Source organism: Lutjanus erythropterus, chromosome 21 (assembly GCF_056507025.1).
Source record: "Lutjanus erythropterus isolate fLutEry1 chromosome 21, fLutEry1.hap2, whole genome shotgun sequence".
Lineage (NCBI taxonomy): Eukaryota > Metazoa > Chordata > Actinopteri > Lutjaniformes > Lutjanidae > Lutjanus > Lutjanus erythropterus.
The window spans coordinates 9,920,259-9,946,253 of record NC_139337.1 but is presented as its reverse complement, the minus strand read 5'-3'; the positions used below and the strand labels follow the sequence as shown (position 1 = coordinate 9,946,253).

The following is a 25,995-nucleotide window of genomic DNA, read 5'->3' as shown; positions in this document are numbered from 1 at the left end:
TAGTCAGCAACCAGCTAGATAACATAGAAGAGCATTTAGCAGCTAAAGAATTTCCTCACAGAAGTTGGTGGAGACCAACACACAAATAAAAGAGAGTCAGTATTGACATACAGTAACGTGGACACCAACATGACAAAAGATGAATGCTAATGTTTCACCATATTGGCTGATGTGCAAAAAACTGCTGTATTTAGTATAGCAACAAATATACCAGATTAATTTAAAAGTGATAATATATCAGTGTTGTGTTCACAGCTTGTTTCTGATGCCCAAAAGTATAAAACTAAAAATAAATCGACTAAATATAGCTGATGTACTACAGTTGACTTGTTTTTGCTGAGTAATGTCATGCAGTGGTTTTCAGTTGGAAGCCCCTTATCCTTCTATGAAATGGGAAAATAGTTGTTTGTGCTTCAACACAGCATGTTATGTGACTTCAAATGCTCTTATTCAAAACTACTGTATTGTAAAAATATCACAGTGATTACAGATATAAAAAACACTAATCAAATCCACTGCACCTGACTCCTGGAACCAAACACTGCATAAAATCAATATACATATTCTATTTGGACACTTCAACCTCCCAACCTCTACTTGCAATTGTTTTACACATTTGTATTTCATTTACATTTAAATTTTAATTTCTAAGATCACCTTCCCTAACCAGACATTTTTCTGTTTCTTTTTTTGTAAGTGACTTGATGTCATTGTAAATGAGGGTCACTCTCTAGTATAAATATATAAAAGGTTGAATGAATGAACGAATGAATGAACGAATGAATGAATGGAAAATTACAGCATCACTTTTGAGATTATGTTAGTGTCCTAAAAACACTTAAAAAAGTGCCAAATGATTATGAATCTAATCTTAGTCACATGGATAATCTGGACGCCCACATTCTCATCACTTACCGGGGAAACTGTACAACACAGTGAAATTCCAGACAGAAATCAGTTCATTTCAATGGATCCCTGCCATCAGTAGATTTGTTCACAGAAGTAAATTTGCACTATTTCACCATCTTGACAGTTCTGACCTTTAAGGAAACGAAAGACCCGCAGACCAATCCCAAACAGAGAAAAATCTCATTACCTGTTGCACCACCCTCAAATAGTCAATATGTCAGTGAGCTTCCAGCTACAGCTATACTGAAAGAACTCGTGAATGAATTCCATTGTGCCACCTTCAATGTGAAGTCGATGTATTCCTAAATGTAATTATCACACTGAGACGTGTTTGCATGGAGATCATACCGCTGAGCAGGGGCTGGTTGCGTCTGTGCGTGGCAGGTAGGGGGCCCAGGCGCTCTAGCCGCTGGTTCAGAACTCTGCCCAGATGGCCCGTGTGGCGGAGGCTGCCGACGGTCACGCTGTGCAGGTACACCGGCTCCACGAAGTGGCTCAGCAACGCCCCCTGCAGGCCAAGGACGTTCCATCTGTGGGGAGGGAGGAGATAGAGAATGGAGGAGCGGTTTGATGGTTTGAAAAGCAGATAAGGAGGGGAAGGTGAGAGGAAGGAGGGACAAAAGAACATTTATGAGGTGTGGATGAAAGAAAGAAGAAAAAAAGGAGAGAAAAAAGGAGAGAAGACAACAGTTGGGAGGAAGGAGAGAAGAAACAGGGGGGAAGGAGGAGAAAGGGGAGAGATGGAAGGGAGAAAAAGGCAGAGAGACAGATGTGAGAGCTTCAATGACAGGTAGAGACAATTTGATCATTATCTTGATGTGGGACGTGATGAATAACAGCCACCGGACTAACAACACACACCAGCAGATACACACATAATCTGACAAACACACACACACGTCCTCTTCTCTCCCTTTCCCTGGTTCAGATACACAAACCATCACCAACAACAGCAACAGCAGCAAAGGTCAGTACATCAGCATTCATTACATGGAACAACACATTACCATGTGTGCATTCATCAGCACCATTGAGGTTAATGCACTGCATGGGATTGCGAGAAAGCCTCCGATGATCGCTCAGAGCGAGGGCCGATCACCTCAGGATTTGTTTCGGGTGAAATCCACAAGTGACACAAAATCACTGTGGGGCTAATCCTGCCAGCCCCAGTGACCAACATCTGATACTGTAGTCTTCAGGTGGACTCAGGAGGGGCAATTTCCACCTCCTGGTGCCCCAGTGTTTGAAAAAACACAGCAAAAGTGCCCTCTTGGATGCCTTTGTGGTAAATAAAACATTGTAAATTGCCCTCTAGGGAGTCCATCCAGTGAACATGTGATAGTGTCCTCTAGGGTGCCTTTTCATTGGTGATAACATGATAAAATGCCCTCCTGGGTGTCTATCCAGTGGACAAGAAGTGGCAAAGTGCCCCCTAGGGTGCCCTACCATTGGACAAAACATGATTAAGTGCCCTCTACAGTGCCTTCCAATGTACAAAACGAAAACCCAGGGTGCTTTTTTAGTGGACAAAACGTGTTCAAGTTTCTGCTTGGGTGCCTTTCAGCGGAGAAAATGCAATGCAGTGGTGTGCGATGTCCTTGTGTTGAGGTGTTGTATTTGTTGGAGCAACTTTTAATCTAAACCAAGGACTGGAACTGTTTCACCGTAAACGCATCACGACTTTTGCTGTTGCTGGTGTCCCACTGCGTACAGCTGGTGCCCTTTTTACTTTTTTCGCCCCTGTCCCTCAAACAGCCTGAGTCCGCCACTGCTGTAGCCAGCTGGTCATGTGCAACCTACTGCAGAAATCCCCTCTATTTAACCAGCAGATGCTAATTTATGGATGGAAAATGATAATTACTGTGTTTATTATCATTCCTGCCCTTCATAGAGGGAGAGAAAGCCTGCTGCGTGCCGTCTCTCCGGTGCACCGGACTAATGAACTTATGCGATGCACAATCAAAGCCTCGACATTATGCTACTAATTTTTAGATCATTGTTCTTTTTGTTAATCAATGTCTCTTTATCATGGATGCAATTACAGCGGCTGCTTGTTTTGTTTTTGTTTTTTTCTCTCCCTCCGACTTAATAATCACTCATTACGGCTTCTTTCGCTTCCCGAGCAGTCAATTAACATCAACGGCTTTCTGGGAATCACTAAATGCGCTCACGAAGCAGGCAGCGCCCGCCCGCCTACGCTGTACCTGCAATCTGTCAGGGAGATCTGTCCTTCCTTCTCAAAACAGAGAGGAGGAGCTTTGTTCAAACAAAAAAAAGCACACACGCACACACACACACACACACACACACACACACACACACACACACACACACACACACACAACCTCCACCAAAACAGAAATAGTTTAGCCTGAAATATTAATTTACCCAGAAAGCGACACCGTGAATCAGAAACATCTTCTAATCTCATGCAAGAAAAGACAGCCATCTGGCTCGGGCGTGTGAATTTAAAGAGAGGAGAGGGGAGAGACCTCCTCTCTGCCTCTCTCTGTCTCTCTACATCTATCCTTTCTTCCCTCCCCCGGTAAACGCAGACCATTAAAGTAATGTGTTCATCTGCATAAAACTGCAGTGGAATTGAGAACATCATCGTTATATGAAAGCCATTTAGGCCCCTCAATTAAATCCAGCTGTCGACTTCAAATCAAATATTAGCAGAGGAGCTTCACTGGGCCTGGATTAAGAAAACAAAATGATGATCATCAGGTGAAGTGATGTTCGGGTGCCCATTATCAGAAATGTTTATGATAAGAGCAAAGATCCTAAATTCCCCGGCGGTCAAAGCTGAACTAACTATAATAAAGTGCAGGAACTGAAGGAAGTGGGGAAATAAAAAAGTAATGGGAGGTTGCAAAATGAGTGTGACAGAGGACAAGAAGAGTATCCAGGGGATCACTTTAAGACTGCAGCAGTGTGTGCGTGTGTGTGTGTGTAGCTGTGTGTGTTGAGTCTGCGGTCCTAAGCTCCTCTCAGTTCCACCCTCCACCCTGACCTTGATAAACTGGCCCTTGGTGACCCACTCACTTTAACGACGGCCACCCATCATTTACAGCAATATAAAAAAAAAAGCGGAAAAGGGGAGGCTGTGGAGCAAAGAGAGTGCGTCTGCTGTCTGGCCTGGTGGGGTGGAGGGGAGGAGGACGGCGGGAGGGAAGAAAAGCAGGGTGTCCCTTCTCCCTCCCCCGTCACTCCATTTTTTTGTAAAGTAATTGCTTTCACCCCCGTTGGTGACCTGGGTAGATTTAATCACACCATCTCCAGCCCTGGCCAACTGAATCAAATTGGTCAAATTAACAGCGGCTCCACAGGAGAAGGGTTCACCTCTCTGTGTGCGTGTGTGTGTGTGTTGGTGCCAGTCCGTTCACACACACTACAGTGGCTCAGCTGTAGTCCTGTATGGCTCAGTTGGCACAGTGCGGTGCTTACTAAGCTAAATTCATGGGTTCAGTTCCTGTTGAGGCCCAGTCCTGGCAGAAAAACTGAGACTATATTAAAAATTTATTTCAGATATGTTAGAAAACACCACATCACACCAGGGTGGAAGTAAAGATTTACTATTGTTGTGTACTTCCATTGTTAACTTTTACAATTTTGAGTGTTTGTAGTCAAGCTAACAGCATGGCTCTAGGGATGATCATGAAGGTCGATGAGTTTGGTCAAGACTGTGATTGAAATATATCATACATTCTTGGTTCACAGACGCACCTCTATAAGGTCAAAAGTGTCCAGGAGTTTAGTTTATATATATATGTAAAAAATCCTCAAAACTGATGACATTCCTATCAGTACTTGTATTAAATGCAAATTATCAAAGATTTTATAATTGTGAGAATTTTTGCATGTTAATGTCAAACAGAGTATAATGAATTCTTCACTAAATCCTGGCTAATCCATTTAGAGGTGGAGCATGAGTGGAGCTGAGATAACTAAATGAAGCAGCTACCTGATGGCCACCAGCAACCATCTGCAACTTTTATAATGTTAATATAATTTCAACGGTTGAGTTATACACAAAGTCACCCCATTTACAGTTGGCATGAATGGAGAAATTAGCCATAGAGACTGAACCTTTTTTTTTTTGTACCAGGCTGTAAACATGTAAACATAGCTCATTCATGCCCCCTTTATATATGACAGCAGATTTGTCCATTTCAAACAATGTGCCACTGCCCACATACTTCCATGTGTCCTTTACATTGGCATAGATGTTAAGCAATACATCCATTAGAGAGCGCCACTGAGAGTCAGAAGTTACCCTGAAGAAAAAGGATAAGACAACAAAAAGTTTCTGACAAGCACAGCAACTGATGATGACAAACCCCATTTCCAATACTTCAGGATTTTTGAAATTTCATCATATCCTGTGGTTGTGTCTTGTTTTAACAATTAGCTACACTGCTCCCACTACTCCTTTGGTGGCTTATGTTAGTTAATGCTAGGAAACTTTACACAGATATTGCTGTGTAATTTAGATTTCACTGAGTTAATAAGTTTTCATTAACTATACTATTTAGCAAAAGTTACACTGACTTTGACTGATGTTTTAGTTGGATATACTGTAATCAAAACTGACTTCATTGTAAAACTTTTATTTTTCCCAATAAAGCCACTGTAGTTCACTGAGAATCTCAGTCCCTGCAGAAGCAGATGTTCTGCAACATGTACAGGAACAAACAGCTTCTTAACACGTTGCAGCTAAAATACTAACATATTTATTTAATCATAGAGACATAATAGTTACCAAAGGATTAACTATCCAGTAGGTGGATATCATTCTGCATATTTGTGTGTGTTTGTGTATGGATGTCTCCCTCTGCCTGTAAAGATGCTCCCGTGTGTACACACCGATGCCTTCACTCCTCACACATGAGGACAGTGTGAAAACGGAGGCGGAAGAGCAAAGCTGTCCTGATTTAGCGTTGCCGTCTGTCCTACGCAGGCTTGCCAGCATGCATTAACAATTCATGAACATACACAGGCTCCATTGTGTTTTTGTTCTCTGTGTAGACTACAAGTATTATCAGTAGTAAATCTGCAAATAACTAAATGGGAAATAAGTGGCATTGCCCTGGAATTCTGGACTTATTTCAAAACACACTTTTGGCTTAGCTAAAATTCCAGCATAGAAACCTTGCCCTGACATTTTAGCATGTAGCTGCTAAAGTACAAATAAATAGCCCACAGCGGAAAATGGGTGTATGACTAATATGCTAGCTAGCTGGAGGAGAGTCAGCCCTACAGATCTGAGGATTAAAACAATGACGTGATTAATACACTAATTCATTACAAAGGGATTAGCCGTTCAAGCCACATATGGGAAATCAATAGTCACCACCCGCACTCTAAAACATTTCACATATAGCGTGGCTCATGTCAACACAAACATGCACCTACACACACAGATGCACTAAGGTAAATATCAGATAAACCTCCGACGAGCTCATAGAACACATTTTAAAATGCTTTATTTAAAAAGAGATTACTCCTTCTCATATGGAAACTAATCTCCTAATAAAGATAAATCTTCCAACAATCCTTTTACCTGTCTTTTCTTACGTAGGCCACAGACCTTTGTGGTGAAAGGATGTGCTGATCACATGGTTCGTTAGGAGTTTATGTTGGGGTGTCTTGTGTCGACCTTTACAAAAAAATCAACATAATCCAAGTGCTAATAACTGCAATGAGAAAAATACGGAAATTGTATTCAAGGGCTGTGGCATTTGTGTTGCTGAACACCTCTGACTGTTTTCTTTAATTTATTCACTTGAGATCAGTGGTAAATGCTTGAGACATACAACTGTGATTCTATTAAACTTTAGTTTTATTGAGGGAGACATGGTGAATAAATCAGAAGGAAGAAAAAAAGTTGCATACAAACAAAAGCATTTTCTGTGCAGTCCAATATCAAACCTACAGGCCAGATCTACATCTGAAGAGTGTACGCACTATATATTTAAGAAAACATTTGATTAGACTGAATTGTGGAGCTAGACCAGTTTTTAACAAAACGACACAGAAGAGAAAAGAAATACCATTCTGTCACCGTCCTCTGGCTCTGGTGGCACACAATTATTGTTGCTTTAAATGATTTTGAAGATATACATTATATACATTATATACATTCGAGGGAATGGGTATGTGTAAAGATTAACTAATTTTGGGCAGGCAGCAGGTGATAACAAAAATCTATTTCTGTTTTTCCCCTGGAGAAATCAGAAAAAATGACTGAGGAAGTATTTTACATATTCATAATCAGTCACCAGAGTTTTATTTTGTTGTGACAATCTACAACACAACCTTTGATCCTGCAGCCAGCCAATAATAAGAAATCACTGATTTGACAGCGATGTAGGCCAACTGTTAGCTAGTACATCAAAATGGACAACTAAAAGCAAAACTAGCTAGTGGAGAAGACCAAACTGTGTAAAATGCATTGAAGGCCAAGTCTGACATTTTAAAGAAATCACCAATGCAACACCAATTGATAGATACTCTTCCAACAGCACAAGTGAGTGAGGGTGTATGCATGTATGTTTAATCATGGGTATATTGTGGTTAATGGTTTGGTTCTGGTACTCAGCTTTTTGGGTGCAGGTTTAAAAAACTGGACGCATGCATGACTCTGGAATATTCAGAATGGCAACAGAACAGAAAATGAGTTTTGATTTTGTAATGTCGTGTCAAAAAGGAAAAATGCAACCTTTAACCCACAAAGTAATAAAGTCTAAAGCTCAGAGATAACATCTGCCAGCACTGACCTGGTGATCTTGTCGGTGCAGGACATGGTGATGAGCTGCTCTCCCTGTAAGACACCGTCCCACGTCTGGACGGGCCCCCGGCATCGCACCGGCACCGTCCCCTCGCCGGACTCGATTTTGGTCCGCAGGTGGCTGCGATGCTTTCTCATGAGGTGTCTGCTGGTGTGTACTGTCAACACAACACACACACAGTCACAGCCTGAGCTTCAGCACTCCACATTGTGTCATTTCTTATTACATGACTTTGCTGGATAATTAGCTGATAATGAAGTCTGTTATTCCTCAGTAACACAAAGCTGGTTCAGATCTGATCATAGTTTATAGCTGCTTATCATTTGAATCCGGTGTGTTGAAGGGGAAACATCTAAAACATGACAAGACCAGTCCAGGGTGGGAAATACTAAAGCATGCAGGAAAACATTTTCCCAATATTATTTTCAATGTATGAGAATAAACAGCACATAGCACTTGTGTTAAATTCTCTGTAATAATTAGGGATGTGTTTATGTGTAAGTAGCTGCATGTAATGAGAAAAAGTTTAAAGGTTTATCCAATATTATGGTAAACCAATCAAAAAAAAAATATTACTGTTACAATGACTGACACAGTTTCAAGTAGAGGACAAATATTGTACTTCCTATGTAAGCACAAGATTAAATGAGGTTAATAGCTTATTTTGGGAAATTTAATTAATTATTTTGGGACCACTGGCTGCCTAACTGTTAATGAAATAAGCATTTAAATGGGCTAACTTAGTTATTTAAATACAATTTAGAGGTACTTGTACTTTACTTGAGTATTGTTTATTTTATGCTACTTTTTACTTTCACTCTGTTGCATTTCAGAGGGAATATTGAACTTTCTGCTCCACTACATTTATTTGACAGCTTAAGTTACAAGTTAGTTTTAAGATGAAGATTTGACACAGTGGGTAATATGACAAGCATTTAAAATACAAAACACTGTTGACTAAACCAGTGGTTTCAAACCTTTTTGGCTTCTTATTTTTCACAAAATGCAGTGTAGTCAGGGACACATTTCAGATGTCTATGAGTTGTTAACCTCTCCACCAAATAGAGACTTTTCCCTCTAAACTTCTCACTTGGTTTTATATCAATAAATGTCCAATATTTCATTAAAATTAAAGACTAGAGAGAAAGTCAAAAAACTTCAGAAGTTTTTTGACTTTCAAAAAAACTTCAGAAGTTTTTTGACTTTCTCTCTTGTTAATTACATCATGGTCTCTCAGATTTATCTGCTGACCTTGTACATAAAACTATATGTAGAGTTTGAGTGAATCTGGATCTTTGGGGTCGATGCCAATATTGATATGAGGGAGTAAAAAAATATTCCTATGTATTTCAATATATTGGCTGATATTGTTATTCTGTTTTTTTTCTCTTAAAGCCCCAACATGCTATTAACTTGCGTACGCAAACCATCACACCACACACACCCAGTTCAGACGGTGTGCTTTTGGATTTCACCAGATGAGCAACATGGAGGCATTTTATTACTGTTGTCATATTTTAAAACTGGTCACCATTCACTCACATTGTTTGGGAAATTCTGTCCAGCAGCGTTTTGTGGACTAGAAAACTAAACCCAACTTTCAGCTGGCATGAAGGTGAGTAGATAATAACTGAATTTTCATTTTTGGGTGAACTAACTGGAACTGGATGAATTATGTACAGATTTTTTGCTTGCTTTCAATAAAATAACAGTGAAGAATTGTATGTCGATAATCACCGTTTTTGTTTTAATAACCTCACAGTTCTTTAGGCTTAAACTCCACTTCGTTTCTCTGCATTTCTCTCTCTTCCTCCACGGCTGTTGCGTCGGCTGATGTGACAGCAGCTAAAAAAAATTAAGCCCTGACTTCCAGCTCAGAAGTGTTTAAGAACAGTCAGGAAAAGGTACTAAGTAATTTTCTAATCTCTGAGAGCGCACTGCAGAACATTTAAAGGTTTAATGACCAAAAAAACGTCAGGTTCAAAGTGACAGCAGCGTCTTTTCTCCCCCTCTCTTTCCATCCTTACTGGTTTCATGTAAATCTCTCCACTGTAGTGTGTATTCATAGAGCTGAACAGCAGCTTCAGTCAGTGATGAAAAGGGAGGGGGGTATATATGTATTCTACTGATGGAAACTGCAGTTCAGATTACATTTCTGAACTCGTAGGCCACCAGAAAAATGCTGGGCAAACCGTCTAAATGAATATACAATTTATTTTCCGTGGGTAAGCAATAAAATGTCATCTAGTCAGCACAGCGTGGCTGAAAGAGGCCAAAGACGGAGTGTGACATGAAAAGGATGCCAGCTTCTTGACTGTGTCTGGAAAAAAAAAAAAAAAAAAGCAGAGCAGTGGCTTTCAGAGTATCTGCCAGATATCTCTCTATAAACCAGAGGGACTGAGAGAATGAGATGATGAGAAAATGACAGTGATTACATTAAAGAGGACATGTTATGCTTTTCCTTGTTTTCTGTCAGATATATAATGTTACAATATTGGATGATATTAAATGTGGCAAAAGTTTTAAATAATGAGGCAAGCATATGTAGGAGTAACCCCTATGAGAAAAATGCTCAGGTTTCTGACTGCGCTTACTGCAACGTTGGTAATGTTTTTTGGCTATGTTCCATGATGGGCTGACATTGGTTTGTCAACACAGCGGCAACTGCTAATTAGCCATGTGCACCCCTGTGTTTGAGCTCCCAGCCCAAGTTAACTGAGTTAACTAGCAGTTAGCGGCTAAAGTAGCTAGCTGCTTCTGCTAGCTAGGGTGGTGCTCCCCCCGGTGTTTGAGATCCCAGTCTGGGCAGAGTCAGCTGCATGATTAACTAAGCTAACTAGCAGTTAGCGGCTAAAGCAGCTAACTGCTAACAGCAAAGCTTTGTCCATCAGGAAACTCCACAAATCACCAAAAGTTGAAGCAGAGCAGGTGAAGGACATCTGAGTAAAAACAAAAAATAATTCCTCTATAAAATATGATATTTCACCAATATCAGTGAACAGAGTAATGAAAGTTGTTTTTCCAACCTAACTCTCGCCTCACTTGTGGTCTGATTAATAGCAAATTAATAAATTCAGTGCTTCATATCACTGTTTTCTATGCTGAGTTACTTTAGCTGTCATATGCCATTTAGTACACCAACAAAAGCCAAACGTTGAGGCAGAGCACCTGAAGGACATCACAGGGACTTTTTTTTTCTTTATGAAATATAATCCAGTTTCACCAAAACCAGAAAATAAAGTGATGTGACACCCAGCACCCAACACACTGTTAGAGATGTTAGAAATGGGCTTTTAGAGAGGCGGCCTTAAAGAAAACTGTTTCATACAAAAGCTGAATGAAGGGGCTGCATAAAGGGCCAGTATAAGATAAATAAAGATGTTTTGAACAGGTAATCATGCAAAGCTACTCTAGTGGAGTCCCACAATAAAAATATAGAACTGTAAATGAGCATTATGGGTCCCCTTTAAATAGAAATACATCATGTGTGTATTAAAAGTAGCTTTCTTTTTCTATTTTTAGCATCAACTCATGTAAAACAAATGAAACAGAAATGCCTGGTGTCTTACGGTCAGTGGTGATCTCATAGGGCGAGTTCAGCCTCCCGTCCCCACACGGCGACGTGCTGATGTACATGTGGAAATGGACGTTGTCTCTCAACCTGTAGCCGCACTCCTTGTGCCGCACGAATATCGACTCCTCCCAGTCCTCCGGCCTTTTACTTTAGTGGTGAGAGAGAGAAAAGGCAAACAACAAGTACGATGGAGACTGATGACAAAGGCAGCACCATTCATCACAGCATAAGAAATAGATTTCCTGTTTTTGTTTCCAATGATAGAGCGAGGCAGAGAGGGCGAGCGATGGACACTGGCCCTCTGTCTGACCACGGCCCATTCTCCTGCTGTCACACACAGTCCTGGACATTACTCAGGCTGTCCAAATGTCTCAGAGGAAACAGAGAGAGTGAGTTCAACCTGTGGCCTACACATGCTTTGCACTCATGAAAGTGTCATCATGGAGGTCAACTAAAGATTTGGCTGTATTAAAGCTACGGTTAAATGTAACAAACATATGTTATATGAAGTAAGGGTTCAACAGTTTCATAGCCACTGTTGTGGTTTGTCACGCTAGTTATACACCTGGAGGGGATCATGTCATCGGGTCTGTGTGTGTGTGACTGAGACAGAGTGAGTGAGTGTGTACATGATCACTCGATCTGGATCTGTGGGGATTGGCTCGCTTTTGGAACCAACCTCAAGCGGTCATTAGAAGAACTGCAGTTTTTGGCACTTCTGTACTGGCTGCATTTTTCATTATATTGTAGCAAAAACACCACACTGTTTATTAGAAAAAATATTGCACATTTTTAAGACAGCTAAATCAGAAGTTTGAAAAAGTTTTTCCCATCCCACGAGCTGAACACTTGGTGATACATAGTCTAACTTTTAAAAAATGGGTCACTGTTTCTGCTGTGAGCAGGAATAAGGCTTTCATCACTCACACACACACACACATATAAGTATGTATAGGATATTTAAACTATGCATCACAATGCAAAGCACGACTGCACGCTTTATATAACCTCTCCTCCGTCTCCGATGTCCTTTCACTGAGTGTAAATATGGCAGTTCTGGCATTTTGTTTGGTCATTTCATTATGACTTATCTTCCCCATTAGCCATTTTACTCAGCCGCAAAGTCTCTGTACCTGCCATCCAGCATTGTGCTAAGACAAAAAGTCAGTGCTGTGTATGCAAATATGACATTCAACGATCTAGACTTCTAGCCACTAATCTGATGAATCAGCCTTGCTATCGAGCTCCTCGGGGAGCTCAAAAACATAATATATGCTTACGCACTGGAGGTAGTTAGGAGTCAAAACTCATCAAGACAGTCTCTTGATACTGGTGAAAAATCTCAGTCAGACTTTGAGTGCACCAAGGTTCACAGGTTACAAAGGCACACAAAGATGATCCATATAAAAAAAAGTGCTAAAAACAAGTAGGCCGTTGGGACCCTGAGCTGAACCAGTCGAGGGTGTGATAGTATGCTTATGTGCTGGAGAGAACAGCACACATATGGCTTGTTGATTATTGGAAGGTCTCTGGTGAACAAAGCAGTGCTGTTTCCATGGAGCTTATTATAGAGGAGAGAGCATTCTTTGGCACCGCAGCGGGAGGTCATAACAAACAACATATTTAATGCTATTAAGCATACTGTAATGTAATGCATGGTGAAATTGTTGGAGGCACCTTGGAAACTAAAGTCTGTAAAGCCTACACAGCTTGTTGGCAGCAGTCTAACATCTAGATATAGCCGGAGTTAAATAAGCATTGTACATTCAAGCAAGTACTATACTTAACGGGGCATTTCAAGGAGCTAACACTGCACTTCTGTAAATAAAAAAAAAAAAAAAAAAAAAAAGAATAGTCAAAATTGAACCAACAGATGCAAACTTCGAAACCCCTAGCTCGCTGCACAGGCTTTCTGGTGAAAACTTCAAGTCTTGACGCTAATCTGAGATAACCCTGATGACATCACTATGATATCATCAGGGTTATTTTTTAAACATTTGAAAGCTTCCTTCAGAGCCACAAAGGACATCATACAACTGCACTAACAGGCTGAGTAAACCTCCTCCTGACAAGTGAACATCAGTGTTAACTTGTGCCCCTTTAAGTACGATTTTGAGGTACTTTTCAGCCACTTTTAACTTGTACCCTACTACAAAGGCAAATATTGTACTTCCTACTACACTACATAGTTATTAGGTACTTTAAGATCTTTCAGACAAAGCATATGATCATTTTATAAAATACACAGGTATAACCTGATACAACAGTAGAATTCTACTTTATTGTCATTTATGCATCAGTAATAATGATCCAATTTCAGAATAATGTAACAATGACAGAGGCAATTCTGACGCATTATGATTTATTACTTTTAATACCAGAGATTATGTAACATTTGGCGACTGTGGCCATAAGTCAACAATTACAGCATAATGGCTCATTCTAAAATATAGTGCAACGGTATAACAGCATGAGAGGAGCCATTAAGTAATTTAAGTGACTCAGGTATGTCAGTCACCCTGCAATATCAAACTTAAGTTTGCTAAAATTAGCTGACATTTAACCACTTTAATGTCCGACTGAAATCCCATTTAGTCTTTCCTGTTTCTAGCCAAAAATGGCAACTTTAAAAAAAAAAAAAAAATGCGTTGTTAATAGTTTTTTTTTATGTTAAATTGAAGAAGAAAGCCTTGGGAAATATCAGAAATTTTTGTCTCAACCTGTTGGAGGGGTGTGTCTGTATTAAACGGACAGCTGCTGGCAGGCTGAGCCCCAGCAGGGGAACAAGAAACAAAGTAAACAAACTTGCACTGAAGCCTACATGTCACGGGCAGACAGTGTGTTGTTAGTGGTATTAAAGGACAGCTTACCCCAAAATCAAAAACAGATATTTTCCGTCTGTCTTCTCTCAAATATAATGGCACTAAATGGCATTTGGATTGTGGCCCTCAAAGCACCAAAAAATACATCTGAAAAATTCAAAACTAGTGTCTCTTTCCAAAAATCATGAACTACTTTAGAATCTGCCTGAACTACTTTCTATCTAATGGAAAGAAGATGCTCACAACAGGGTCTGTGAATTATTTTAAGTACTTTAACTGTGTGATGATTTTTGGAAAGAGGCACCAGTTTTGAATTTTTCAAATGTATTCGTTTGGTGCATTGAGCACCACAAGCTGAGTGCAATTTAGTCCCATTATACTGAAGAGACGACAGACATCTCTATGGCCAATATCCCCAAAACTCACACCACAAAAATCTAGATGGATAAATAGCACTACAAGGCAGGGGTAAAATATGTATTTTGGGGTGAACTGTCCCTTTAAAGAGTAAGGAGAACACCAGCATCTAACTGGACTGAGGTGACATTTGCAGGTATGTTTACATGTTGTTTAATGTGCTGCAGCTGAGCAGCTAATTACTGACATTAGCAGTGCACTTCTTCTCTGTGAATGTTTGTTTGGTGTTTCGTTCAACAAGCTGAGGCGCAGGACAAGATGTGTCTTCATGTTTGTAAGTTAGATAAGAAGGACACTTTGCAGGAAAGCTAATGTGGGCTGTTGTTGTTCAAAGTCTATGGCTCTTGTGTTGTGTAAAACGATGCTGTCTGGCTCAGCATGACTATCTGTTCTGCCTACAATACAACACTGACATTACTGCTTTATACAGATATGTTTACAATGAAGCTATTTGATTGGTTATATCAAAATAAGGTCTTTATTTATTTAGGTGTTTACCAGAATGGTATTCTGTTGAATTAATGCAAAACTCAAGTGTCCTCACCAAAAAAAATATAAACTATACATTTCTCTTTTGGTTTCTAACTGTTTTCTAAAAAAGAGAAAACAGGACAAGTAATTAAAAGAGCAGAGAGAGCAAAGAGCAAAAAAAAAACAATTTAATATCAGTTGGAATTTAAGTCAAACAGATTATTTCGAATGATTTCAACTTTTAATCTGTAAAAGGAATATTCTGTTAATTTTTATTTGAAAAGCTAGTCTCGTTTGAAGTGCATTTGACTGAAAAAACTTACATACTTTAAAAATTTTGAAAGCAAGACTTGTAAGGAAGTGTTTTTACACTTTTTTATAGTTAATTTTACTTAGTAAAGAAATTGATATTTCATGCACCACTGGTTAAATTTATCAGAACCTCTACAACTCTACAGTTCTGCATATACAACATACAAATCAATATTAACTTTGGACTAAGGCTGAAATGATGATGGTAAATATTTGTATTAGCAAACAGACAACTAGTTTGATAATCGATTAATCCCTTAAATCACTGTTTGAGAAAAACAGAAAAACATTGACTTTTGGGTCAATACTTGTTGGTTTTCTTTTTCTTATGACAGTAGAGTAAATGACAGAAATAATCAATTTCAAAATGTCAACGTAAGCTTTAGGAAACTGTGATGGGAATTTGAAATGGAGTCACATGGACAACTATATGGTCAGCAAAGAAGCATGAGATGAAAAAGAAGAACGTCCTTTAATAGTCCCCGTTGGAGGAAATTCAATTTTCTTTTCACTCCATTGTAAATTATTTTACACACATAGGCTTGCATACACTCATTCACATGCAATGTTTTGGCTGGAAAGGTGGTGGAGTGATGGATGCTGCCCAGAAACAGGCACCCTGAGCAGTTGGGGGTTCGGTGTCTGACACCTCATAGTCCCTAGGAGGTGAACCGGTGCCTCTCCAACAACCAGTCCATTCCATTCTTTTTGATCCAAGCTGGACTTGAACAACTACCCTTCAGTTCCTAAGACAAGTTCTTATGAACTGAGCTACTGTTGCCCCCAAGGTGACTGATTTTTCAATAATAAACCAGAGACTTCCAATAGACTAGTTATTGCAAGCATTATCTGACAATATTAAAGACCCCCTCCAGTGAAAATCACATTTTTAACTTTGTTAACATGTCCGTGTGGTGTTTTTCATGTGTTACAAGACATATCAGGAGAGAAATAAACAGTTAACATAATGTCTGAGCCTTTCTTGCTCTGAAACTGCAGTGAGCAAGGCCAGTCTCCAATAAACTGATTCAGTCAGGCTGGGTATATGATGTCATAAAACTAAGGAACCAATCCTGTTAATCGACGGGTTGGTGCTTTACATATCATTATCAGTCATGCCCAGCCCACACGGGAAGCCAGATGTGGCTGGTTACCGTGATTAGCTCGCAAAACAGAGGAGAAGCCAGCTGCAGCGACTCAGGGGTCGGGGCGTGTGGAGACAAATATCAAAGCTGCAGAAAATGGAAGCACAGCACTCAGACAATGACACAGCAGAAGACTGAGCTATTACCTCAAGAAGAGTTCGAGTTGAGAGTAGAGGAAGCGTAGCAGTGCTCTGCGGGCCGTGACTTCAGCGTGACAGTCATTGACCACCTGTCCCTGGTCACTCAGATACTCGCCGTTGATGCACTTGGTGCCCGTGGATAACGCCACCACCTGGGCGTGCCTCAGGTCCAGACCTGTTGAGCAGTTACACACAGACAAATGTTCACTTTAGAGCGCTTGTCATACGTCCCATTGACTACATTGATTCCTTAATCCATGAGCTTAATAGTAACCCTCAGTGTTTAACACCTAATGCATCCGTCCTCACCTTCCTGTCTGTCGGTGGTAGTTTGTCATTATTAAAGGGACAATTTACCACCTTTTATGTGGATGTCCAGTAAATGTTGGTGGTTAATGTAGCTAATTAGAGCAATAAATTCCTCAATGTGTGCTATATTGACTGAAAAAGCTGAAAAAACTGTTGTTCTTCCTGCATCCAGTGATGTCACAGTGATGTCATCAGTGTTAAGGAAGAATTACAGGTGATTTCAGCTTGGAGTTCTATTTTCTGCCTCGGGGTAGGCAGGGCGAGTGCTTGATGAGTAGTTTCATCACCTGTTGCTATGCTTTGGCCAACAAAGTAGCATAATAGCTTTAGGCTAGGCTGATGATACTGTGTAACGAGGGGACGAGCATCACAAGGCTTGCATGCAATGCATCCTGGTACATGTAGGCACTGCTGGCATGGCTCCACGATCAGGAGAACTTGGACTGAGGAATATGGCTACATTTGCCATTTATTTGGTAAATTTTTCCTTTCAGAAATAAATCCAAGCACACACAGACATTCACAAAGAAAGAAAACAGATATACTTTCCTTTGACTGTTAAAATGAATAATGAGAAACTGACAGCAAGGTGGCCAAAGGTGAAAAACAGGGGCATTCAGACAATAAATGTAACTATTATTTCTCTGATTGTAATATATTTATGCATAATCAATAATGGCTCATTTTGGAAGAGGACATCAATAAATCACATCGAACTTCGTGCATATGTTGGCTTTTTTATGTTTTTGTACTATATTATATTATTAGACTAATTTGTATTTAGTGGAGGCGTCATATCTCAAGTAGAAAATAGAGCCACAAAGTCTTTTGCAGAATGAATATTAAAATCTAGGATAAGAAACATATTTTCCATCAATGAGGTCATGCCAACATTCCAGCACACTCTTCACCTGTGCACATTTTAAGAGTTTTATACAATGCCCACTTGGCCCAAGGAAGCAGTGAATATTTATATCATTTTACATGACTTTGTAGGAAGAAACACAAAACATTACCTTTGATAATATAAGATAAATGTAAAATCAAATAAAGCCAATAAATCCTACCATTAACAGAGATGTATGGATGGAAAAATACACCTCAGACTGAACATGGTCATGTCTCTAACTTGATCAAACAAGAGTTCCCTTTGCTCATGCAGTGAAAGGAAAAGGAAAACAGAAGAGGAGAATGGGGTAAAAAGGTCATTCTGACAGACAACTCTGGGTTATTTCCATAACCACAGTTCTCGGAGTGGCATGAGTGAGCGTCTCCTCAGAAGCTCCTATCACGCCACACCAGCTGGGATTAGCTGGACCTGAGGAGTGAGGGAGGGAAGAGACCCTCCACCTATAAACTGGGTTGACACCACCCCTACTCATTCAATAAGCTCACCTCTTCACATGCAGCTGCACAGTGGAGTGGCCTGAGTCTACAAGCAGAAAAGGGAGGAGGACACACACTCCACAATTATTCTGAAACCCAAGTTCAACAGTGCTCTGTGGATTTGTTGTTGCTTTAGAGGCGCTGTAATGAGCCAGTCATTGACCCAGATATATGACCACAAGGATCTAAGGCTGTCAGCTCTCTGGAGGAATATGGCAGTACGAACTTAGCAGTAAGCTCGGACTAAATGTACAGTTTATGTCACAGAGTGTCAGTTAATAAATGCTGCAGCCTCTAAAGACTAAGAAAAGTCTCATCTGTTATTTCCCAACTGCTGGAAAAGTGACAGGGTAAGCCCTGACGAGTTAAGCTAACGCTGACGCTAGTGTTGTACCTTTGTAACGACGGCCCAGTGAGATCATATCCCTTTCAGAAGGTTGGTAATCCAGCCTTGAACCACAGTGTCCTTTTTGGAGACGTGGTACAAAAAATTCATAATGATAAATCTAACGCTGAATGCTCTGTGTGATTGTTTGCCAATCTTTCCCAGTAACATCCATGGCGAGCAGATCCATAGTCAGGAGACATTTGTCGTCATCAATATTCAGGTGGCTTTCGTCAAAGTAACAACAATAACACTGTGAAATGGTCACAGTTTGGTTAGGTTTAGGCATGAAAACTACTTGGTAGGGTTTAGAAAAAGATCATGGTTTGGGTTCAAAATAATTATGTCATAAGTTGCAGCTTATGTACTCGACTGTAACTTAAAACTCTGAATATGTTCAAAGTCTAAGACTGTGTTTTTCGCACTGATGGAAGATTAAAGACAATGGACTTGTGATGCAGATACAGGTATCCATAACATCAAATAAACCAATCATGAAGGCCTAGAAAACACAAAAGAGCCAGATTTTCTTTCCACATCTAAGTAATTTATCAGGCATGCTGTTTCTTCCTACTGAGTGGAACCTGAGGCAGGTTGGACACTCTGGGGGCATTCCTGCTGGAAAAAATATTTTCTTTTTATGCCATGGACTCTTGGGAGTCAGTGCCCTAAAAGGGGCATGACGGACTGTCTGTGCCCTGCTCAGCACGATACAATCTGAGCAAATGTCTCGCATTTCCAACAGCTACAAGAGTGATGGCATGATTGTTCCTGAGTAAACTTCACAGTCTTCACATCCCTCTTTTTCTGCTGTTTTTCATCTTTGTGACAGCTGCAACAAAGATCGAAGTCCTGGGGTGTTATTTGAGGAAAGAAGAGGTCCTCATTTGCCTGCCGGACCATCACTGACTTGTTTTGAGGAGGTACAAATTCTGGGGAAAGAGGGGCATCATGTTTCTTTGCCCCGCCTCAGTATCAGAGAGCACATCAGATTCATCAGCTCCTGGACGGGGGCTGTGGAAGCCGTCATTAGGTCACCAAAGGAAAAAGAGGAACCAGGTGCAGTCGGTCTGCTTCTTCAACAACTCAAGGGTGGCTTGTGCGAGGAGCTTCTAACCCACCCACCTCCTCTAGACAGCATTCTCAGTATGAGAGGGATCATGGATCACAAAGTCATCCTGTCTCATGTTGGTTTTCCTTCGAGGAAAAGACACTTTTTCTCAGGAGGGATTCAGGCCAGTTCAGGGCCATGTGAGAGCCCGACTGACTGACAGATAGACAGAGGTGGTGCAGAGGTGGGGGAGGGAGGGCTGGATCAGCACGTTAACGGCATGCCATTCCTTCCCTGGCTGCCACAAATCTCTCCCATCGCCTCTGAAAGTCAGGCTTCGCTGGCTTCTGGCAGACCTGCAGGCACCGCCGGCCCGGCACATGAGCTTTTATCAGCCTCGGCCCAGATGGCACTGCGGCGGTGGAGTCCTGACACCTCCACTGATGAGGAATGGGAAGGAGGGCAAGGGAAGAAAAAGTTAAGGGAGGGAGGAGTGTGTGTGGTGGGTGAGTGTGGGCAGTTGAGGAAAAAAGAGCAAAGAGAAGAAAGGAAAGTCCGAGGTAAGGTGAACTTTTACTCTATATCCTGCAGCGGAAAACTTTAAATAATGTTCGTCTGAATGTTGTGTGGGTTACGGACTTTTTCGTGGATATTTCTTCCTTAAAACAGATAGCAGGGAAAATTGGGATTAACATATCGTCACCTTTTACATTTATATGGAAAAGTTATCAATAAATAGGTGCTGGTTTACACATCCAGTAGATACAGAGCAACTTAAGCATTCATTTGGAGACACATTTCCAGGAACCTAGAGGTTATAAGTCCAATATTCACTCCTATTTTAGTTTTTCTTCTCCACCAGCTAGGGAAGTTAATGATTAATCACCAACCAATGTTAAGAATTTAAAAGATTTTTATTTTATTTTAATTAAATAAGGACAAGCAAACAAGGTCAGGTTTTTCGAACAAGAACTCTATTATTTTATTATTAAACAAAACTGCACAAACTGCATAAAAATACACAAAATTTGCAACCCTATCACCATCTGAAAAAGATCGGATCTGAAAAACAGGCTAAAAACACTCTGTAAAGCTGAGCAGAACCGAATGATATTTTATATTACTTGATTTTGTTACTATGTAAGGCTGTTTTCAATGGCTAAGGTGTAATTTTTTTGCAAGGAAAATCTCTATTACCATAGCTTAAATTCTGACTAAAAATTAACAAAATCACCACTCTATATAAAAGACTGGAAGTGTTGAAATTCAGACTATAAATGATAAGTCTCCCCGTGCCACAGTTATTTTAAGACATTTCTGGTCTGGCCTGAATCCTCTTCCTTGCAAATTCATGTAAAATTATACTAAAACGTCTATCTCCCAGGCATGCCCAAAGTTAACTGAAAGCTGTGCTTGAACCATTTGGAGTATGTCCATGGGTTTGGTCTCTTTTGAAAGGTAATACTGTGAAGTTTCCACCCAGTCAGAATCACTGGCACTGAGTCAAAGAAGTTTGAACAAACGCAACAAGAAAGTTTTTATTTCCATCTGAGTATATATTTTTTTTTCAAACAGATGCTTGCTGATAACCTATAGCTGGGAATTATTAGCAGGAAAACACAATTTGACCACAGCATTTATCCCTGCATAATCCCAAATTCAAATCTGAAAACACCAGAGAAAATAAATATGTATGTTTTTTCTCTAAGGGGATATCTAGGCCTGGTCTATCTAATTAGCAGTCGTCTGACCCTTTAATGACCTTAATTTGGCCTTTCATCATTTATAAATGTGAAAAAATAGTAAATGCAACTTCCTCCTTAGTTTATGAGTATTACACTGTTTGATCATAAAGGTAATCTTTTTATTAGTAGGCTAATCAGACTGTTCATTTAGACACACCATTTTAAAAAGTCTTAACTCAGGCTGCACAAGCACTGAGGGAATTTAGGAGAGTCAAACTGAATAAAAAAGATGTTAAATGCAACATTACGTTAATAAAATAACAAGTAACTTCTAATGTATCATTGCAAAGGTGCATTGTTTTTTCCCCTCTGCTTAAGTACATGTTTCTTTTCAAAAACTTTTCGAAAACTAATATGGTAGAGGAAACAAAATAGGTATGGGTTGATTCGATATTCAGTATTATCTGATACTATTCAACAGCCTAAACTATCATGTACATGCTTAACCAAAGAGCAGCGTTGTCATCAGGTCTGCTGCGTGGAATAATTTTAAGTTCAAGGAGCAAAAAAGCAAAACAGCCAACATCAGTTTATTTAAATTTAATTTTGAATGTTTGAATGGTGCTGACCAGTCAAAAATGCTGTTCAAACTTTCATGTCGGAACAAGTTTTTAAATAAAATGGACCATGTATTTCTTCCTTCATGGCAGTAGAACATTTGTTTTACAGTTTGAGACTGATGTTAAACAAAGTGCTTCTATACAAATGTTTTATTGATAACTTAGTTGTTCAGGAGAAAGAAAAAGATTGGTTTTGGTATCACGATATCGATAATCAGGTTTGATTCTCAAGGCTGTGTTACTGATATCGGTATCAAACATGAAAAGGTGCACTGTTTTACACATTTAAATTCCTAATTTTATGTCAGACATAGAAAATGTGAATCGTGCCACTTGACACTTTACTTTTTCCAAATCCGGCCCTTCTCAAACAATAATTGAAAAGGATAGTCGGGGTGTTTTCCAACGGAGGCCAGTTGGAGACTCTGAAAAACCCCCTGGCTGGGTAACCATGGGCGGGCAGATTTAAAAGAGATAAATGTCAAAACATAGAAGAAGTGTTGTAAATGCTATTGTTGTAGATAATAATGACTTATTCACTGCTCCTCTACTGAGTCATCATATACATCTATTCACTCCAGCATTGTTGTGTGCAGAGATTAATCAAACATTTCAACAGTTCAAACAGCACCTTTCGTTGTTAGTATCACTCACGGAGGTGCAGGTTAAACCTACTGTACTGCTGCGCAGAAAACATACTGTATCTATGACTGAATAGCACCATAACAATCTCTATATCATGACTCCAGCTGCTGGCATTCCCTGTAAGCAATGCAGCCCAATTCCTTCTCGGTGATAAAGCGAGTTCAAAAAGGTAACAGACTCTCCCAATTTCATTCTCCTGCTTTTCCTTGCCGTTCCACTTTGCGATTGTTTAGATCAATTTTGCAGTGGATAATTTCTGCTGCGCTGCTCACTACCCTGGCATGAAATTGGCAGTGAGGTTGCCTTCAGTTTGCAGGAGAGAGGAGAGGAGAGGAGGAGAGATGAATGAGACGGAGAGACACACACAGAAGCGATGGAGAGGCCCTACAGGCAGTGTGCTGTTTTTAAACCAGGAATAATCAGCTGCATCACAGAAATACAAAACAAGAGGGTCAAAAGGAACAAGGTAGAGTAGAGTCAAAGGCCTGAGGCACTCTTCACACACAAATACATCTGTTACTGGTGATTCAAAGATGTCACACCCCAGGATAACAGCACTGTCAAAAAGCATGTACATCACAGACTGAGACCTGGAACTATTCACTATGGCAACTGCACTATACTGTTCAGTGCACAATACTGTCAGCGGCCTTTAACAGCAAGACAAAGCACGCACCGTCTCGCTATGGTTACTCAGGAGGTAAACACACTTTTTTTTTTTGTCAGGTTAACACAGGTATTTATTTAACAGGGGTTTCTGAGGGCGCACCGAAGTGGAGGAGAAAGCGAGGCAGGGGGCGTGTCAACAATCAAGGAAAACGATGCAATTTCCCTGTCAAGAATTAAAGGGAATTTGTGCACGCATTACCCACCAACCAGACCTAAAAGTTGGAGAAAATTGCACTCATATTCAAGTGAAGTAATATTACCACACTTTTCTGAGGCTAACTTGGCCGGTTCAGCTTATTTAAATCTGCATTATATTCAGCCCATGGGGACTCTGGTTTCCTCTCGGGAGAAGCTTTTGTGGCAGATCCAGTCCACACAGCTCCATCCATCACTGAATTGCTCGAGTGCTGTGGCAGAGACATACTGCTCTCAAAATAAGGAAGTGAAGTAATTTGATTGGTCATGAGCGATGTCAGTAGCTGTGACTGAATGTATTCTTCCTAAAGCCCCCCCCCGCTTCAAACTGTGCCACAAAACTATGTCCCAAATATAGTCTGGTGTCCTCCTTTAACAAAGCAGGACATTATGATTGGGCTCTACTCTAAAGACTAAAGACTATAGAAAAATATAATAATATTCTGAGAGAAACTGAGATTAAAGTAATAAATTTACAAGGAAAAAAAACTCAAGATATTCTTTGAGATTAATTTCATAAATTAACAAGAAAAAAATGTGAATATTTTCTGTGATTATAAAGCCATAAATCTGTGAGGAAAAAACTTAGAAATTCTCTGAGATTATAGTGATAAATTTCAGGAAAAAAACTTCAGGAACAAAATCTTAAATATTCTGATTTTATTAAGTCACATATTTGCATGAAAAAAAGACCCAAGACATTAAAAAATCACAAATTTACGATTAAAAAATATAATACTCTCTGACATTAAAGATGGAAATTCACAAGAAAAAATATATTTTCTGAGATTAAAGTCATAAAATTTACAAGAAAAAACTTGAATATCCTCTGAGATTATTAAAACTCTGAGATTATAGCCATAAAAAAGCTAAAAAATTCTCAGAGATTAAAGTGATAAATTATGAAAAAAATATGAAAAGATTTGAATATACTGAAATTAAAAAGTCATAAATTTCAGAGGGGAAAAAACTTAAATATTCTTGGAGATTACAAAGTCACAAAATTTATGAGTAAAAAAAAACTCATGAGACTTTATGAGAAAAACATTTAAATATTCTCTGAGATTATAAAGTCATATACAACATTATCTGACTGAAACTCTCAGAGATTAAAGTGATAAATTCATGAGCAAAAACCTTCAGTATTCTGAGTTTAAAAAGGGTTAAGTGATAAATTTCTGAGAAAAAGCTCACAAATTTACAAGGAAAAAACAAATATTCTCTGAGGTTCATCCATTTGCAGGGAAAGAATCCTCTAACATTAAAGTAATCCATTAGGAGAAAAACTTGAATAATATTCTCTGAGATTTAATATATTTTAATTAATATACTTAATAAATTCTTCAGGATTCAGGACATCTAATGTAATAGCCACAGCATATGTATTTCCTCTGTGTTCCTACTTAATGCTGCATTACTTCCACACCGGTTCTCCACTCACTCTGCATATTGGTAAAATGGCCTTTAACAACCAGGCTGCATCACACTACATTACACAGTGCTGCAGCAGACTGTGCGCCAGTCATTTAGTCTGTTAGACCAGACGGCCTCACCTAAATCTATATTTTGATTTAAGAGGCCAGGCTTCTGATTGAAGGGGCTGAGCTCTTCTGGGAAAACAAAGTATGGTGCAGCGAGGTCACTGATGTCGACTAAGGACAGACAAAGGGAAAGGGAACATAAAATCAGTGGTTATGCTCCATATGTGGTCGGGGTGGAGCTGAGATAGCCATACATTTAGTCAAATGTTAAAAATCACTCAATCCTACATGTACCATGATGCAACACAGTAGCATCTTTGATTCAGCCTCTCCTGACCCCACCAGGGTTATTTTTTTTCAAACATCTGAAAGCTCCCTGGACAGCTATAGAGGGCAAACTGCTTTCACAGGCTGAATAGTACTCTTCATGATGTGTAAAAACAGTGGAGTGCCCCTTTAATTTGTCACACACTCTATATTAAAATTATACTGGATAAGACTGTTCTTTAGCTATTATGCTGCAATCAAATTAATCTGTTGTTACACTGTTAGTTTCCTTATCAGTCACTAAGAAAAGATGAGAAGCACCAAAAAGAACTTCCTGTTATAGTTATTTATTTATAACTTTACCTGATTCTTTGTTTTAGATGTTTTCTTAAATTTTAGAGAGGCATCTAACACACTGTAACAAATTGTGTACCAAAGGAATGCTAATAAATGCTAAGAAGGGCATTAATTATCCACACTTGTAGAGATTCACTAAAAGTGTGCAGGAATATCAACCCAATAATGTTCTCTCTGAATTCTGTCAGACTCTGTGTGCTGTCTTGATTTCTCAGAAAAAGATTTCTGACCTTTAAGAAATAAATTTTTTAGAGGACAAGATGATTTTAGTTCCCTCTGAAGGTTTTTCCCAACAACAATTATCTGACTCTTTACGGACCAAACGACTTATCAGTTAATTGAGTAATTTTGAGTAAATAAAATA

The 25,995-nt window shown here is 39.5% G+C and overlaps 1 protein-coding gene across 1 annotated transcript in view; it reads right to left on the bottom strand.

Moving 5' to 3' along the window:
* adarb2 (adenosine deaminase RNA specific B2 (inactive)) overlaps positions 1–25,995 on the bottom strand; it is a 232,536-nt gene that overhangs the window by 11,795 nt on the left and 194,746 nt on the right. Inside the window, exons 5-8 of the mRNA XM_084747013.1 lie at positions 16,588–16,756; positions 11,270–11,421; positions 7,689–7,857; positions 1,258–1,439 (exon numbers count right to left, since the gene is read on the bottom strand). Coding sequence (XP_084603139.1) covers positions 1,258–1,439; positions 7,689–7,857; positions 11,270–11,421; positions 16,588–16,756 — 672 coding nt within the window. The remainder of the gene's footprint in view (positions 1–1,257; positions 1,440–7,688; positions 7,858–11,269; positions 11,422–16,587; positions 16,757–25,995) is intronic.